The 18,172-nt window shown below is 35.8% G+C and overlaps 1 protein-coding gene across 1 annotated transcript; it reads right to left on the bottom strand.

Annotated features, from left to right (window-relative positions):
- Window positions 1-719: 719 nt before the first annotated feature.
- Window positions 720-12,760, bottom strand: LOC100375696 (uncharacterized). The gene is made up of 5 exons (XM_002740525.4): window positions 12,573-12,760; window positions 11,814-12,117; window positions 10,108-10,252; window positions 2,273-2,402; window positions 720-1,972 (listed from the first exon to the last, which is right to left on the bottom strand). Exons 2-5 carry the CDS (start codon window positions 12,031-12,033, stop codon window positions 1,454-1,456), a joined length of 1,014 nt encoding a protein of 337 aa, XP_002740571.1. The 5' UTR covers window positions 12,034-12,117; window positions 12,573-12,760; the 3' UTR covers window positions 720-1,453.
- Window positions 12,761-18,172: the final 5,412 nt, after the last annotated feature.

The raw sequence follows: 18,172 nt of genomic DNA, 5'->3' as shown, positions 1-18,172 counted from the left end.
ATACATATACTTACTATAACAAATCACCAATAGAGCATACAGGATATTCATGATTGCGTCAATACCACTCCCCCTCCTTTCCCCACACACATAAAAATTGAAGATATTACATATATTAAATTAAGAATTCATTGAAATCAAAAGTTTTAATATGCAAGCCTATATAGAAATGCAATTTAATTACAATTTAATTCAAATTTACGTGGAGATTAAAATCAACTATATTGCAATCCTATATTAGTTTGCAATTTAATTTCAGTTAATGAAATTAAAATTAGTTAAAGTAACTTAAACTTAAATTGATTGAAATTTAATCTAAATGAATTGAATTGGGGAATAGGGTCGGGGGATAAGGAGGTTTCCTGTATATCAATCTAAAACATAATCCACAAATGCTGAGACACGTATTGAATTACAAATATTAACATAGTAAAGCCCGTTTAAATAGCTTCACTGTTACAATACTGATTACGCTAAGAACTTCCTTCTTCACTGGTGACGTCATTATGATTTACGTCCTACTGCGTCATCGATACGGACTGCTTATTGCTATGACGCGAATTGGCAACACTTTGTGTCGTCTTGTTTTAGAGGTAAGTCATCGTTACAATGATGTAGGTGATTGGCACGTCATAATTACACGTGTGAGGGTTATCACAGTGTTGACTTCCCATTTCAACCGTTTTATTCGTTTGATATGTAACACTCCAAGCTAAGTATTATGTCGAATGACATTGAAAATATTTTGTTTATTGATAATTGAAATAGTTCTAAAATATAAATAAGCAATACAAAGAGTTAGAATTTAACAACAATATTTACACAACAGTTTTAAAAAATAGTTGTTTGTCTTTGTTTTTATGGGGGTGGGGCACTTTGATCGTGTATGTAGCTATAAAAATACATTTATGCTAATATTTAATAATATTCTGTATTCTGAGAGTTTTTCATTGACGATATCATGGTTGTATAACGTCTGTCTGTACTGCGGCAGCATGTATTCTTACACAATTTTAAACAATGTTGTTAATTTTGAAACAAATGAGAACTATCAAATATATATATTTTTTTAACTGCATGTACTTTGAAGGTCGTGTGCAAACTGGTAATATAGTTCAAGTCTTGTGGGTTCTTACCCATTTTCGATAATAGTTGTAGTCCGTTAATGTCGTCGGCGGTGTATATAGTCGCAATTGTATCACTACTAGTACGGTGGGTAGTTATCCACGTGTCTGCGTACTCTGTGTGGAAACATCACAATATTACAGAGTGTATATTCCAGATCTCTGTGATCTCTGGCAGTGTACACGTGTCGAAACCATGTCTCGACTGAATACTGAATTCGTATCTAGTGATCATGAGCGCACCGCGTATGCAAATTTCAATACTCATGAATAGTTATTTTGAGAGTCTTTCTGATGGAACGGTTGTGTGATATTAATTTAATTTCAGTTCAAGTCCATCTGACGCCAGCTCCACTATTTACTCCACATAACGATGTTTCGTGTCTCAGTAATAGTACGATTCCCGCGAACGCGCCGACGTTAACAGCAGCCACCAACGCCACAACTAACAGCGCCCCCACCGGTTGGCAACACAGTTTGAACCCTTCAGAAATTCGTCTCTTTTTGAATTCTACTTTATAGCACACGTCATGTGATTTGCAACCTCTGACGTAGACATTACAAAACACTTGCGCACAAAACACAATCGTGATTAAATCTAAAATAGTAAGTGGTCCAAATAAAATAAATCCAATGTATTTTACTTCCTCGAGTGTCATTCCTAAAACAAAGGGTTCCGTCTCATCTTTATCGCCATCGCGGAGCGTTTTTTCAAGCGTCTGTGTGATATCTCTGAGGCCAAGAAAATAATCCCGGTCGGTAAACCGCCACGATGACGTCACTAGAATTTCTTTAATTTTCCTGTCGCTTAAAATAGTGCACACCTCTTCCCCGGTACTCATATAAATCTAAAAAAAAGAACAAATCTTTTGTAGGAACTTATCGAGATGTAGATAACGATGCAGATTTGAATAGCTCGAAATGGCGATGTAATTAGTCTTACTGCATAGTTAAACACTAGTACTGCAAGTTTCTGATTGATTTGCTGGATATAAGTAAATTCTGTATTTAGATCGCCATTTTCGAGACAGAAACTCTTAATGTGCCGTTTTAATTTCGGAAATCTGCGACACATATCATGCATAATACCGTTATTATTTTTGTATCAAAGATATAAATTACACATTTTAGCAAGATGTTAACCTTACCACTTTATCTTGTAGAGAAAGGAGCAGGACGGCGTCATTTCCACAGTCTCCGAATTTCCACGCTCTCCTTCTCAAATATTTTGTCCAAATATGAGCTTCTTTGAGAATTTCACGATCGGTGGGCGATTGTCTGAAACATAAATTATTAACACGTTAATTTCAGCTGCGGTGTCTGATTGCGTAAAATGGTGAATTAATTGGTGAAACTAGAGATCAAACTAAATGTGTTTTTCAAGAGTATATCTGCCAAGACAGTACACACATCGTGGTTAATTTGCATTTATTGTGATAGCAACAAACAAAACATAGTTATATAATATTATTTCCTTTATCATAGTTTGTTTCAATATATGCATTGTCATAATTAATTTTGAATACAAACAAGTTTTAGGATTGAAACAGCAGTGAGAAAGCATTCTACCAAATGTCCTTGATTGATGAAAATATCTTACAAAAAAATTGGTGCATAATTTATTTAATTATTTTTAATTACAATTCCCAGCTACATTCGAAGTAATCCAGATATTTTAGTATAAAAACAAATACCTCATCTCAGAAAAAAGAGCTACATTTAGACATGAATGAAATCGTAAAACATGCAAGATAACAGAAAAGCTTAGCTGTATTTTGTACAGGTACCTGTCAAAAGTTAAGGATTTACTAAGACAAATATGAACTACTTTATTATATTCATTGTGTGACTACTGTATTATTTGAAAAGTAAAAAAACGCCCTCTAGGAATAACTATCATGTGGCAAACTCTGCTTTGTATGCAAATGAACTCAAATCGGCTTCAGATTCTCCATCAAAAGTTTGGCACACAATGGGTTATGCATAGGAGTGCTTATATTGATTATCTGACATCTTGTTTTCTGTCGTTCGTAGTAGGGGAATATTTTATACTGATGAATTAGATGACCAAGTTAGATAAAGTTTGGAATAGAATTAGTAAAGTTATTGTGCACACATTAACAATTATTAACCACGGCGACGACCTAGACAACAACGACAGACATTTTCCCCTTTAATATACCTTTCCCTTTTACTTTGATGATACATGCAAGTTAAAAAGAGGAGTCTAATTGGCAAAATCTTCTTAATTCGAGATTGCAATGTTTCGTCTTTTTCGCCAAAAACAGTTAACCACTAATTATGGTATCCCAAAGATTGTATTCTAAATTCTTGAAAATGTCGACTCGAACTTTGTATCGATACTAAATATTTGATTCGGTAAAGAGTGCTGATTAGTTGTTCTGCTTCAATAGAATGTCTCCATGTACACTGTTTTATTACCAGTAACTCTCCACAAGCTTCAATATTTGGTCAAACGAAAGGATGACCGTGAGTATCTACTGAGGGCGGTGATTACTTCAGCGTATACTGCTTGTATTATTCGGAAATAACAAGGTATGGTTCTTGTAGAGTTGAAGAAACTACATAACCTACTATATTTAAAAATCTTTATTATATTGATTATGTTCGAAACTTCAATTTCTCTGATCAAATTACACCACTACGTTTATAATCTTGGCTGAAATTCCGTTGATATTTATAGTTCTACTTCAATTAATGGCAGATTGTTTCAACTTAGAATAACGTTTATGTTAATATTTCCGAGGCGTATATTGACACAATTTGGAAAGTTACGCATAGCCTTTATGATGTATGGGTTCGTTTAATTCTAATTCGGACGAACTTTTACTGTTTCAAATTTCCTCCACATAACACAGAAAACTGTCTCTAAGTGTGTTTTATGTAATTGTCCAAACACTGGTTCCACTGTCTAACAAAACACAATCACCGTCATACGGTAGCTATGTGTTTCCTGCGTTTCCGACACTGAAAACAAATATATGTAAGTTGACTTCCTATACGGCATTCAGCTCCGGAAACACAATATAATTAAAAATCCGTGCCTGATACGGGTTGTTGTCGGCGTGCGCGTGCTATAAGATCACAAGAAACAGTGATCTCGTTCGAAGTTCAAGTGCTCATGCATACCCATTTCAACAATATTATTATGTCACATAAACTTGTGGTACAACAAATCGACCATTTTTGAATAATATATATTATATATATATATATATATATATATATATATATATATATATATATATATATATATATATATATATATATATATATATATTTGGATAACTATTTTAGTGATTATCGCACAAAACGCCCAGAAATAAGACGAACAAAATGGTGGATGTAATGCCGTACTCTGACAAAAAAGTTATCACTTGAAATTAAAATCTGTAATGGCCCAGTCGGGACGACTAGTTCTCGATTCGAGGAGTGGTAATAATATACAGTTTGTACTACTTCAGGGGAGTGGAAACTAATCACCAGTCCTTTGAAGTGTAGTGAACGCAGTGCATAGTAGTTTTATAATCGATCTAACATTGGTATAGGATGGTTACATTTCTCCTTATAGGGGTCACAGTGACATGACACCAGATACTTGGCGGAACAAGACCCGCGATACAAACTGTTCCACGGATATAATTACATGACATTTTAACGTGAATATTTCTCCAAGATGCCACCAAGGTAGGATTTATACTAAAGACATTATACGTGTCCCGAAAGGTTACACACCCTGGTGCATTCTGATGGTATTGTTTTCATATACCAGCAGTAATTTTAGTTAAAATCACTTTAACTGTTTTCGAACTTTAATGCAATCAAATTAGGGAGAGGATAATATTTTCATTGATAGTGAATTTTTACCCCCAGAAATTACCAGGATGTGTAACCTTTTGGAGGTCATGCATAAGATATACTCAGCTTTGATTGGTGATACAATATAGGTTAAAATGTTTAATTCTATAAATATACGTGAGCAGTATGTCGGTGGCCAACATCAGGAACGATTATATTACCGACCTATGATCGATGACGTATTTATTAGTGTTTTACATTTTCCCGAATGTCGCCCTCAATCTGCACGTATATATACATTTACATATCAAGCCGCGGCGACCATAAACCGTGTCCAACAAGGTATATTCCCCGGTAGGGGTGGATTGGATGGTGAAACCCAGTACAATCAACAACATTTATAAATCGACATTCAAGTCGTTGAGCAAAGATTAGGTCACTCGAATAGAACAACGTAAACAACTATTCACGAAATTACTGCCTTGGGTTTCAAATCTGTTAAGTAGTCAAGACTGAACAAAGTCGTTATTATTATCGAACTTTGGACAAATTCGACATTTTATTATGCTGCCATTTAAAAGCCTCGTTATTTTAAAGGCGTGAATCAATTAATGGTTTTGCAGACCGGACCGTATGTTTCGTGATTTACACTCCGTCAAAGGCATGGGTCATTTGCCGTGACCTCACTTTGCCAGACAAGGCGTACCCGTGGCATTATTCACATAACAACTAACTCTCAAACCATAACAGTGTTAAAATTATGACTTTGTGTCTTGCATATAACTTAGATTTGAACGGGGATACAATTATATTACGTGACATTAAATCACAATGGCAAGTGACGATCACAATACACTGCACACATTCAGGTTTCAATCAATTGACAATGAGTTGATTTGAGGTCAACTAACAACATGCGGGGCTTCGGCGTGTCGATAACGGTCTCCTTGGTTTTCGCAAGATTATTAGCAGTAAAAACATTTCACCAGATTAGAATTTGGAAAACAAAAGACAAATCCAATGTAGCGGATCGCCGAACCGTTAATCATGAACGGATTTTGAACAAAATAAAAACGGTCTAATTTGGAATGCTTCAATTATAAAATGACAATGGCACGAGTCCTTGGACAATTTGAATGACCAACCCACTAGCCACAAACTCTGTCTATAGCCGCCATCTTTGATTCAGGCTGTATGGTAACAAATTTTTTTAATGTACGTTTTAGGTAATTATGACTGTGCGCCACGTCTACTTATATCATCTGCAGTGAAAGACATTTCAAAGTTGAAACTCAAACGAATCATTGAGAAAAATGAAATTACAATAGTATGGACAAATTGCAGTGTTTTGCATATATTATAGTTATTATGCATATTAACTGCAGCCAATATACTTAAGGGATATATTGGTGTACCTGTGTCATTGAAAGTTTAAATATCATAGACTGTCTTCAGAAGGACATTAGTGTGAGTTACTAGTTCTTAACCTATAAAAACGAGTTTTTGAACCACTTTTCCGACTTTCCGACTAAATGTTTACATTTCATTGGTAAAAATGTTTGCAGTTAGTGTCCCGAAAAAAAAACCATATTTATAATATAGTTTGTATAATATTTATATACAGTTTTTACGGTTAGTTCTAGTGTGTGTTCACTGTAATATGAAAACTGTGGAATACGTGAAACACTAATATTTGTGAATATTCTAAATACCAGAAAGTGCAGAGCGAGAAACGCATTTCAAATGCGTGGAGTCTCACTTTCATTGTACTAGTATACTATGTACTCCACAAACATATCTCCCGCGTATACGTATGGCGTGGCATTTAGATACAGCCTATTTTATGCAAGATGTAATATCAGCTAATACTGCTGTCATATAATTCTGATTTATTATGTATTGTTTGACTATTATATTGTTGCGGTAACTTGGGTCTCATGCTTATTCGCGCATCTGCACGTATCTTTCAACAACTAGTGTGACAAGTATTACCTTTTGGGCCGATAAGAATAGAGTCTGGTAGTGAAATGCAACACACGTCGGAGGGTCCTTAGTAATTTGTTTTCTTAAGTACTAAGTTAAACACGGGTTTCAATTATTTTCGCTGTGCTTTGGAAAAGTAACAAGCGACACCTTACACTTTATGTCGGTGTTGATTGCAGGCTGTCCGTTAATATAAAGGATGTCTGATACAATGTTGTACACCAAAGAACGTCACCATCCATCACATATTCATTTATAGAATATCTAGACTTCTACAGTACTACGACTCAGTGCCATGTGCACATCGTGAATGTAATCCCTCTGACTGATATTCAAAACGAAGTTCAAATAACGCAGATAATAGTCCAAGATATTAAGTAGATAACTCGGCTGTGATAAACCTTAATGGCTATTATGGCTTCTCGTGATACATACTCAAACTCTTGTTGAAAGTCCCAAAAATAAGGCGACAAATAATAGTAGCAGTGTAGAGGGCAATGTGTTAAAAATTTAAAAAATGCAGTCTTTGATAATTCATAGTTTACAGTATCTAAACACTATTTGGCATAGAATAATGAGATTTTAATTATCTTCCTCGTATTCAGATGATGTTTATTGATGCTAATTTGAGTTTTAATGGCTGTAGTACTGCGCATGACTAACGTGTGAGAATGATCTAGGACAATTCTGACGTGAGGTCACATGCGAACTTGGATGGCTATTATAAAGGTGTAGCGAAACACAGTGACTAAAGTTGCTCTCCAAATCACATAAACAACCTAATCATGCGGAAATGGCAGGCTAAGTGGTGTTGACGTTTTTAATTGAGTTTACCTGGGTTACACCGACGAAGTGAAAATACATCGTGATTAACAATCACTGCCATTTAAATCAATATAATATAAACACAAACATAGTGAAAAGTTATAAAATGATTACAGGTAAAATTAATGTTATTTACTTCTGAACTTATATTAATGCACATTTATCTAATAAATTAATTACCACCTTTTATTTAGTTAATTTACTTGGTTATTTGTTTGGAATGCCCTTTTAATGTAATTGCATGTCTTGGTCTGGATGAGTACACTTTGTTTTCTGTTTAATAGCATGGGCAAGTTTGTTATAAACACTGGCCTTGTTTCTTCCCTGTGACCGTGACGAGACACAGATGTTTGCTAATTGGTGAGTTATATCCATAGACACCGGATGGTGTTGATGGGTGTTATAATTGGCCAGGTCGCCTGCTGTTAAGGCGGAAAGGTCATGATCGGGTCGCAGCGATAATGGTATGACTTGGATTAGGTTGGTTAAATCATCATCATTAATTATTGTTTTAAAGCAAAACCATAAAGAACTATGGTTTGGAATAGAAGTGAGATTAGTTAGTAAAGCAATATAAATCGTATGCATGGACACAGTCACCCGGCGAAGATATGATGTACGAGGGCAACAAAAATCCACAGACATCGCATTCTCGCCGGGTGTCAGGCTAAGGCAAGAGATACCCCGGATACAACGACATGCCTGGTGCAACGAGATGCGACGCGAAGCAAGGCACGCCACGTGTCAACCGCCTATGCCCGAAGCTACCATGTCACCGCACACCATAGTTGACCTCTTCCCGCGTTTTTTCTAGAATGTTAAATATTCAACATAATATATTTTTATATGATATTATCAATGCTTTCCCGGTAGGTGGGCAGGAAAAAAACTCAAACCGAATGTTTTCATACTCTAATCTAGCAACATCGGTCGATATCATTGGAAACCACGTATCAGTTACAAGCGTCATTACTATAGGCAACAATAATCAACTAACCACCCGAGGGCATCCATCGAAGTAACCTCCAATTTAAAGACAAATTAACACGGTTTCTTGAAAACGATTGAAATGAAAATTTAATTTAACAGATGTACTAGACGTGTTAGTTAAATCTGAGAGATGGGCAAATAATAAATTATTATTTATTTATTTATTTATTTATTTATTTATTTATTTATTTATTTATTTATTTATTTATTTATAAAAGGGGTTTTAAGTAGCAATGGATTGGCTGGTAATGTTTTATATTTAAGCGTCTTTGTTGTTGTTGTTGTTTAATTTAATACATTTGAATTCATTACTATTCTCAGTGCCAGCGGCAGGCACCAGACGCACTCAGTAATTTCCACCACATGTTTTCAGATTATGTTATCCATTATAAACAGTTTAATTTAAAGTAATCCTAACACAACGTCTACTCAGACTGTACACTGATACCCAAATAAACATATAGTCGATTTATTTGTATAGTTGACCCGTTCCGTGGACTCTAAGAAGGTACGGACAGGACTACCAAGGTGAGATTTGTTCAATGTTTGGACAAACTCCGTGATCGGACGAGATGATATACTGTAAAATGACTAATTTTCACTGGGTTTAAATTTCGCTGATTTACCATTTCAGGCATATTCAGTAGGTTTTAAATTCATGGTTTTATCATTTAGATAATGTGTTCTATGCTAAATTTTACATATTCACTGGGTTTTAATTTAGCGCATTTTCCAGTCAGCGGCGAAATAAGCAAAATTAAAACCCAGTGAATAATTAACCCTTTTACAGTATCACACCGTATTTGACCCTTAACCTCGCCTTAATACAGACAGATATGCCTCAGTTGTCCGCACAATATATCAATAACACAGCTTTTCAGACTCCATATCTATGGCCTCTGTTTTAAATGCTTATATTCGGTGTTTGCTCTTAAATATGTCAGCCAGAAAATATCTATATAACCCGTGTGTCACAGAAGCCCACAGTCATCAAATTAATGGTGTATTATGCATTTTTTTGATAACAGATGGCGTATAACATTTCTCGACGAAACACTGTTACAATCACATACACTGTAACGACATAAAGTTGTCCCAATGTCACAGGCACTCAAAGGGATGATCTGGAGAAGGTTGCCAATGAGAAGTTACTGAACTAGAACCTGGACCTAAACTGTTGTTATTTATACACGTGTTAACAATTTTGTTTGTATGTTTATTCATTTTAGAGTAATATCTCGGTTTGTTTCAGTTTGGTTTGACATACACGTGCATATTTTAACCTAAGTTTCGCAATCACATATATGCTGACAGCCATTCAATGAAGTAGACGCTTTGATCAGTTCACCACAGCACAATTACTTACGGGTTATGGTAAATTCCTTGCATTTTGTTGAGAAGAGCAAAAGATATTACGTAGCCATTCCTTTCACCATTGCCTCCCTGGCATCGGTCACATGTACACAGAGTGGTGAGTCTTATGTCATCCAAATTGTTGTCTAAGGTAAGAGCTGTCAAATAAAACATTAATTCATAAAATACAAGACACGTGACGAAAAATCCATTTGCAATGTGAATATATTATCACAGTATACTGGTGACGGATGTGTGTAGTTATAACATAATTTAAAGTATGGTGATTGAGGTACAAATTAACTCCATAATTAGGTCGTACCAAGTAAGGAGGCACTCGGTATTATGAATTTAGCCTAATGTAAACAACAGATTCTTGCAACAGATTATACATTTTTAACATGAAATTTGTTTAATACTGGATTATTTGAAACATGAAATGATTTAATATTAAATAGACTATTTGTTATCAGATTATGAACGGCGTGCGTTTAATAGATTGATGGCGTTGTTCGTAAAATGGACCCGACCCACCTTATGACTGTACTTCGACACATACAAAATAAAATTCAAAACGTTTGGTGCTATTGAAATGTATCACGAAATTGGGGAATTAGATGTTAATAATTTGCATTTTACCCATAATAAACCAGCATTAGTTATAACATGTAAACAATTATGCCTCTATAAAGTTTATGAGGAGTTCTTTACAGAAATAAAATTATAATTATATTAAATATGTCGCCAATGACTACTAGAAAAAATAACTCTAAATTAGTATTTTTGTAGGTGAAGTTAATGAGAACGCTCACTGGACGGTGACAATGACATGATTGTCTTTTTTTCTATTTTAAATGTGCACTCATGCAAAAACGCGCTGACAAGTATGCGCCATGGAATTCAGTGTTTGTGCTTCTGTTCAGCCTGCACACATTGCCGTGTACGGTTTAATGTTGACCTATATACATTTCAAATATTGTTGTATTTAGTTTCACAGTTTGCTGTACGTTGATGACGGGGAGCTCTCGGTGTTTACGTTACTTTGATGTGAGTAGCACGGTGCGTGGATACGTACACGACGTACAAGTAGCGGTAGTCGATAATGTCAGAGAATTACTCCCACTCCGTCACCCTCCGGGGGTCACCCGACACCGTCTAACTTGGTGGCGTCTGTTATTAACACGTAAAGTGTATTTTCGCCTGCGAACAAAGTATAAAACTAATGGTATACGAGCACTGCTCACTGCCGAGGGCTTGTTAGCAACTGTAAGGATGCCACACAGATTGACAATTCAGCTAGCAATCCACATGGGAACGTGGATATGATTGGCTCAATAACTACTCGTCTGTGAAGCCCCTTACACCAACACTCAGCATGTTGTCTTTGATCTAAATTTAGAGTGTCTCTTGCTGTGTTGTTTTTACGCCGTCTAATGATACCAATCTATAGGTGCAATACTGTCACAGAGAGTAGTTGTTGTCATGTTTAAAAAGTGGTGACATGGCTAAACTATCCAATGTGAACCAAATCGTGCACGGTCTGTTTAACAAACTTAATAGAAAAGGAAGAAAAACGACGGCATAAGTCAGTGGGAACCAAACAATCTCAATAACCCAGGTCACAACAGAGTCCCGGTAAAAGCCTGCTAACATTGTTACAGTGATTGAGAACGGAGACATGCATGGAATGCCAATACAAACATTTAAAACCGTTCATACCTTCCTCGTTGTTCAGTATTCCATTCGGATCACAGATCCACGACTCTCGCTGTGGGTGATTACATATATCCGTTGAATCCAGAGGATTTGGGTAGTCTTTCAAATCCCACTCGAAACTCGGGATATTTAGCGTTCGACTATGAGTAGCATGGATCCCTACTAACTTGCATAGAGCCGACACGAGCAGCATATACATCCACCATGTTGGATTCACCCTCATATTGGTATAGCCGGGTCATTACATGCACACACTTCTGGGTTTTGACTGTACTCTCGCCGTAAGGTCACGTAACTTTTACCCACTCTACATTAGAAAAAAAGACACGAATTAACGCACTGGTTCCTGGGTAATGGGTGTTTACACTGTATTGTGTGTAGAAGCGGCTGGGAGAGAACGCTCTCGGGCAATACTGTGCCTTTCAGCTCTAAAATTACAGCTAGCCCTCGACTTCAGTTTAACAGTCAGTTTGTGCATTCGTTCCTTTGTCCCACTCTAATACTGGTACTGAGTGCACGTCACGGCGCTGCCCGCTTTCAGCACTCCAGTTCAGTTTTCCAACGGATACACTGCGCTACGGGCACCGTGACCACGAATCTAACATCATTCCATATACTACTATGTGCGATATGAAATATATTGATCACTTAAACCACATATCTATCATCATTTGTGTTATATCTTTCACATATATCTATGCCATCTATATGTGCAACGTATGTGTGGTATTAACACCCTAGTCATGAATGCGCTGTACTTACGTGACTCGTTCGTTATTCCCATTGGGTTCTGTCAGTATAGTGCGGATCTGTTACTATAAACACACGACGCACATATATTTGCAATTACTCCAACATCGGCGACGATAATAGGGAACAAACAGCGCTGCTAAACTGATCCAGTTTTCGACGTTCTACTGTCATTGTTAGAAAAAATATAATTATCAGAGTGTTCTCACACTCGGTGTGCGCGTTGCCACTCTATAGAGGGCGCACTTGTTATTGCCATATCAACTCCTGAGAATTCCTGGTGTTTTATTTATTTTTCTTTCTGCTAGTGCTTTGTCAGCTGCAGGGAGTCACAGTGAAGTGGTATTTGAGATACAAATTAGCTGGAAACAGTGGAAGCTTAAACCAATTACATGTTCCTAAGAGCATGCTTCTCGGAGCAGTGACTAGGCTAGTAAATATGACACAGAGATGGGACTCCCGATCAGTGGCGGATCCAGAGGGGGAGCAGGGGGCCATTGCCCCCCCCCCCAACGCATGACGATTCATATCATCTGGATTACGCATAGCTTTCTGCGATTTACGCTCCGTAATTTTAAGCGAAGCCCCCCCCCCCAATACATTTTGCTGGATCCGTCACTGCTCCCGATTCAAATCTCTATAACGCTATTTTATTGTGGGACGAAGCAGATCAATGAGTTCAAAATGGACAAACGTCCGTAAACCAATGTGATGTTCTCCTTAGAGTTGTCCCGGGATATCTACTGGTGTAGGCTAATAAAAATCAGAGAAGTATTTGCAGAAAGAACAATTAAAAATATACTACCGAGTAAACGACTGGAGCACACTAATCTATCTCAAAATTGGAACCAGCCATGCTTGCAGCCTGAAAGCGAATTGTGTAACAGTGAGTCGGTTAACCATCGACCGCTCGTAATTTCTTTTGTTTTTCAAGAATTTAATTCAAGAATTTTAGATGATGGAGACAAAAATGTACCAACAATTTGCCTTTCAAAGAGCCGAACTCTGCACAAATACAAAGCCTTGTAAATAACATAATACACATTTTGTTAGATAAATTACATAGCTTGATAAATTGAAGTTTAAGACTGATGTTAATAATATTAATTAAAACGAAATTTGGTATCAGTATAGGTTAGTAACAATTTAATACAAATAATTAGTGGGATAGAAAATTCTGTCACTCTGCTATATATAGAGTCAACTAATAGACTATTACCTCTTTTTCAATATCCTAACACAGGTTTGAATCATACTGCCCTAATGTATCTCCTAAGAGAATAAACATTAGCTTTTCATCTATTTTAATTTCTCGCAATAAATTTGTTTTCATTTCTCTCAGCAGAATTTCTCTTACTCCACACATCATAATGTTTTTCTGTGTGCCAACAAAACTACATTTAAACATAAAATATTTTAATGTCTCCTCTTCCTCCTTGCAACATGGTCAGGTTGTGTTTTTCATTTTTGATATGCAAGTCCAGGAGTGTACGATCTCGCTTTAAATTTGAGCTGAGCTCCCTTAAAATTTGGTATAGAATATAGATATGTTTCTGGATGTTTCAAGTTGGTTTTAAACTTATATATATAATAATGGATTCGACTGGATTTGTTGTAAATATTTTCTTTCTATTCGGTTTCATCGTGGCTGTGAAAGATAATTTTAAATTTAGCTTCAGTTATTTCTGTAAACTTATTTTAATTTGTTTATGTTTATGTTGTCCATTGTATCATCTAAATTTTCCAGGCTATTCCAGTATAGTCCATCTTGATTTAAGTGATTAACATGTGTAAAAATAACTTTTGCCCACCTAGATACATCTATCTCATATACTTTGTAATTTGTAATATTTTAATTTCATTATATCTAACCTACTTTTATTTGTGTTCTGCCCAAGGTCACCAAAGACTGTATCATTTGCAATAGTCTGCTGGGCAGTATTTACCGGTTTCTAATGTTTCTATATCTGATGTACTTAGAGTTATTATTTTACCTGCGTGGCCCAATGAGGAATGCACTACTGTACATTATTTCATAATGATAATCGATTATCTATTCTGTTAATACTACTATGATTACCAAGAATTACTGGATATAACTTGTTAAATGTTGGAGTTAGCTTTACGCAGTATGTGTGGTACGGTTACGGGTGAACCAATAGTATTCGCACTCAGCAGACTCTTTAATCTTTAGGTCTCCAATTTGCCAACATTTGTTTTTATCAACTTTCTTATTTACTATTATCACATTTGACTTTTCCTGATTAATTTTCTATAATTTGCAAATATTTTTAATTGTTCTTCATTTGGATACTGCTGCGATACGTCTCTTAGCATCGTTAGTCCTAACATGGATGATGATATCATCAAAGTTGATATAACACTAGTGTTGTGTAGACGTTAATATTTCTAAGCATTGAAATTTCAATGATTGCCGTCTTTCTTATCCTCATATATGAACTGCTTGTTCTTATATTATTTCTTTTACCTATATGATTAACATTGGTTTGCTTGTACTGATGATTGTTGCTTGTAAATTCCATCTTCCGGAGTGTTAACTTGTGGCTGTGGCTTGACTTGTTTATCTTGCTGAATTGCTGCATGTCCTTCAATTCGATCTGCTACTTATGAATGGTTCATCATTAATTGAGACTAGGTTGATTGTGGTTCTACTCAGGCTACTATCACGGGGTAAAATTTCTTCTCCCGGGGTCTCCACACTTGCCAAGGGGGAAACTCGTCTCGTCTCTCTATCTCGTCCCCTTGAGGTACGGGATCGGGAAAGTCACTTTAACTTTACAGTCAAATAAGGCACACACAACGAAATACGTTTCAACTCTCGTCTTAGTCTTTTGGAGCACTCTATAAGACACAGCGCCCTGGGGAAAAGTCCCCAAGACTATCGCAAGGCTGAACCAAGACTCTCTTAGACTGCGTCAAGGCTCGCCCCAAGGCTCTCCAGGACTGCCCTCAGACTCTCCAGGACTGGACTCTCTCTACTGTCCAGGACTGCGTCTATCGTGGAGTACTTGCCAAGACCAACTCAAACTCTCTTTATTCATTTTCAAAACTCTAACCAATTACAAAACAGTAAAAAGACTCTAGGGCGTAACCTTCAATCATAAAGCCAATCACACTAAGTACTGAATACGTCATATCTTTTGATTAATCGTTCACTACATTAATAACTACGGATACCAACTGTCAAAATCGCGACGGTTATCTGGTAATTAGTTCCAAATCACTGAGCCAAGTTCCGTCCAAAACTTCAAATAGACAAAATAGACGATGACAGACATAACACAGCAATTCAGCTAATAATCAGCTAAATAAGTCGGTTAACAAATACGCAAAAACAAATTCATGACACTACTGCACTTGTAGATATAGCATTGTAATTCTGTAATAGGAATAATTATTGAGTTGTGTTCCTCTTTTATGCAAAATATGTAGCATATTTACTGACACTTACATGCTGTTATTTTCAATTTTCTAGTGTCTTGTCTTATTATTGTAAAACTACAAAAAAGAAAATACATGTACATGAAAATACACAGACTACACATGTAGTAAAAAAGAAAATACATGTACTTGAAAATACACACACTACATATGTAGTAAAAAAGAAAATACATGTACATGAAAATACACAGACTACATATGTAGTAAACAAGAAATTACATGTACATGAAAATACACAGACTACATACACATGTAGTAAAAAAGAAAATACATGTACTTGAAAATACACACACTACATATGTAGTAAAAAAGAAAATACATGTACATGAAAATACACAGACTACTTATGTAGTAAAAAAGAAAATACATGTACATGAAAATACACAGACTACACATGTAGTAAAAAAGAAAATACATGTACATGAAAATACACAGACTACACATGTAGTAAAAAAGAAAATATCGATGCAATCACATCGTTGACAGAATATTTAAATGGTTCCCAGTTTGTTGTCTAGAGCTCCAAGAAAAAGTTAAATGTCTTTCACACATTTTATGACTGTTAGTAGAAATATCTTTTCCTTGTTTAGTAATAATGTTGGGAGAATACAATGTAATCTTTTCTCGGGGAATCACTTAGTCCTGCAATCTTTCTATTGACTGTATATACCTTTCTATGGGTCTCTCTTCAAGTGATGTTGTAAACTTGGTCTCCACTGTTCCTGCCATTGGTGTTGAGTTCAGGTTGTCATCTGATTTAATTTATTGATAACAAAAATACGTAATATAGTATTGGTGCTGCTTTTGGCTAAACTGACAATAAATGATATCGGAAATTGGCTATTGGAAGTTTCAACTAGAAGAAATTACCTGCATATGGGAATTTCAAATAGTTTTCTTTTCGAAATCAATGAATAGCATATACACATAAAGATCCTGTGAACTATAGGGAATATGTGTTTATTTAGCACTTCAACGTCGGCGGCCCAAATGTATCAATATCATAAATTTAACGAATCATCAAATTAATGTTTTACATTAAATTTCACTAAAAAGTGTTTTGCGCAACCGATGTTATTGCGGGGAACATAAATTCCGATAAAGTGATAAACAATATTTTTTGCGGGAAGAAAGTTATTATAGTAGAAGGATAAACAACCGGAACGTATTTCGTTTCGTAAAATGTTTCACCTCATTTGCATAGTAAATTAAACATAGACGATCTGAACATTCCATGCCATGTCACTTTCTATTCGTAGCCCATGCGCGGAGAAGTGTAAACATGCTGACATATTCATATGATTTGGAATTCTGGGGGTAATTACATATTGTTCTACTTCATACTTAAAATTACGGTGAAAAATATACACTTTAACTGTATAAATAATGTTCGAAGTTCAACACATGTACTGAAATATTAACATTGAGAATTTCCTTACTGTCCCACACATACTCCCAATTATTTTTTATGCGCAGATATTTCTCCTCGTTTACCCATGTTGGCTTAAATCCAACCCCAAATATCGGATAGTTCGATACTATCTTGATGTTGGCTTGAGTTTATTCTATTCTATTCTATTCTATTATATTGCCCACTGTTTTAACACACGGGGCAGTCGAAATACTAGGACAGACTATTTTTCTCTACTATGTACGCATAATTTACATAATTTAATGCCCTTGGTTAACTCCCCTGTAGATTGCATGCAACATTCTAAGCATTTTACACTTAATACTAGTACCAAGTTTCAGAAGGACATAATAACAAGAAAAAATGGACGATCAAGATTCCTTTATTCCCGAAACAGATTCTGTGTCAAAAATATTTTGAATGCTAGGAAGCAAAATGCAGACATTGAAAATATCAGTGATATTGACAGATTTGTATTTATTTTCTAACTATGTAACAAAAAATTAAAGCGCGGTGGTCGTCTCGCTGCGCATGTGCGACATTTGTGTTGATAAACATCAATTTTCCCACAATCCAATGCGCTCTTCAAATAGAAATCACAAGTAACCTGGACGCGACTTGGACTAATTACCGACGGTGACTCTTTTGATACCTTCCAATCACCTAAAATTACTTAATTAAAGCTTTAAAACGTTCCATCTTTGTTTATATGAGAGACCCACATATCTCGCGCATGCTT

Source organism: Saccoglossus kowalevskii, chromosome 8, assembly GCF_978046115.1.
Source record: "Saccoglossus kowalevskii chromosome 8, keSacKowa6.1, whole genome shotgun sequence".
Lineage (NCBI taxonomy): Eukaryota > Metazoa > Hemichordata > Enteropneusta > Harrimaniidae > Saccoglossus > Saccoglossus kowalevskii.
This window is presented reverse-complemented; position numbering and strand designations above follow the sequence as displayed.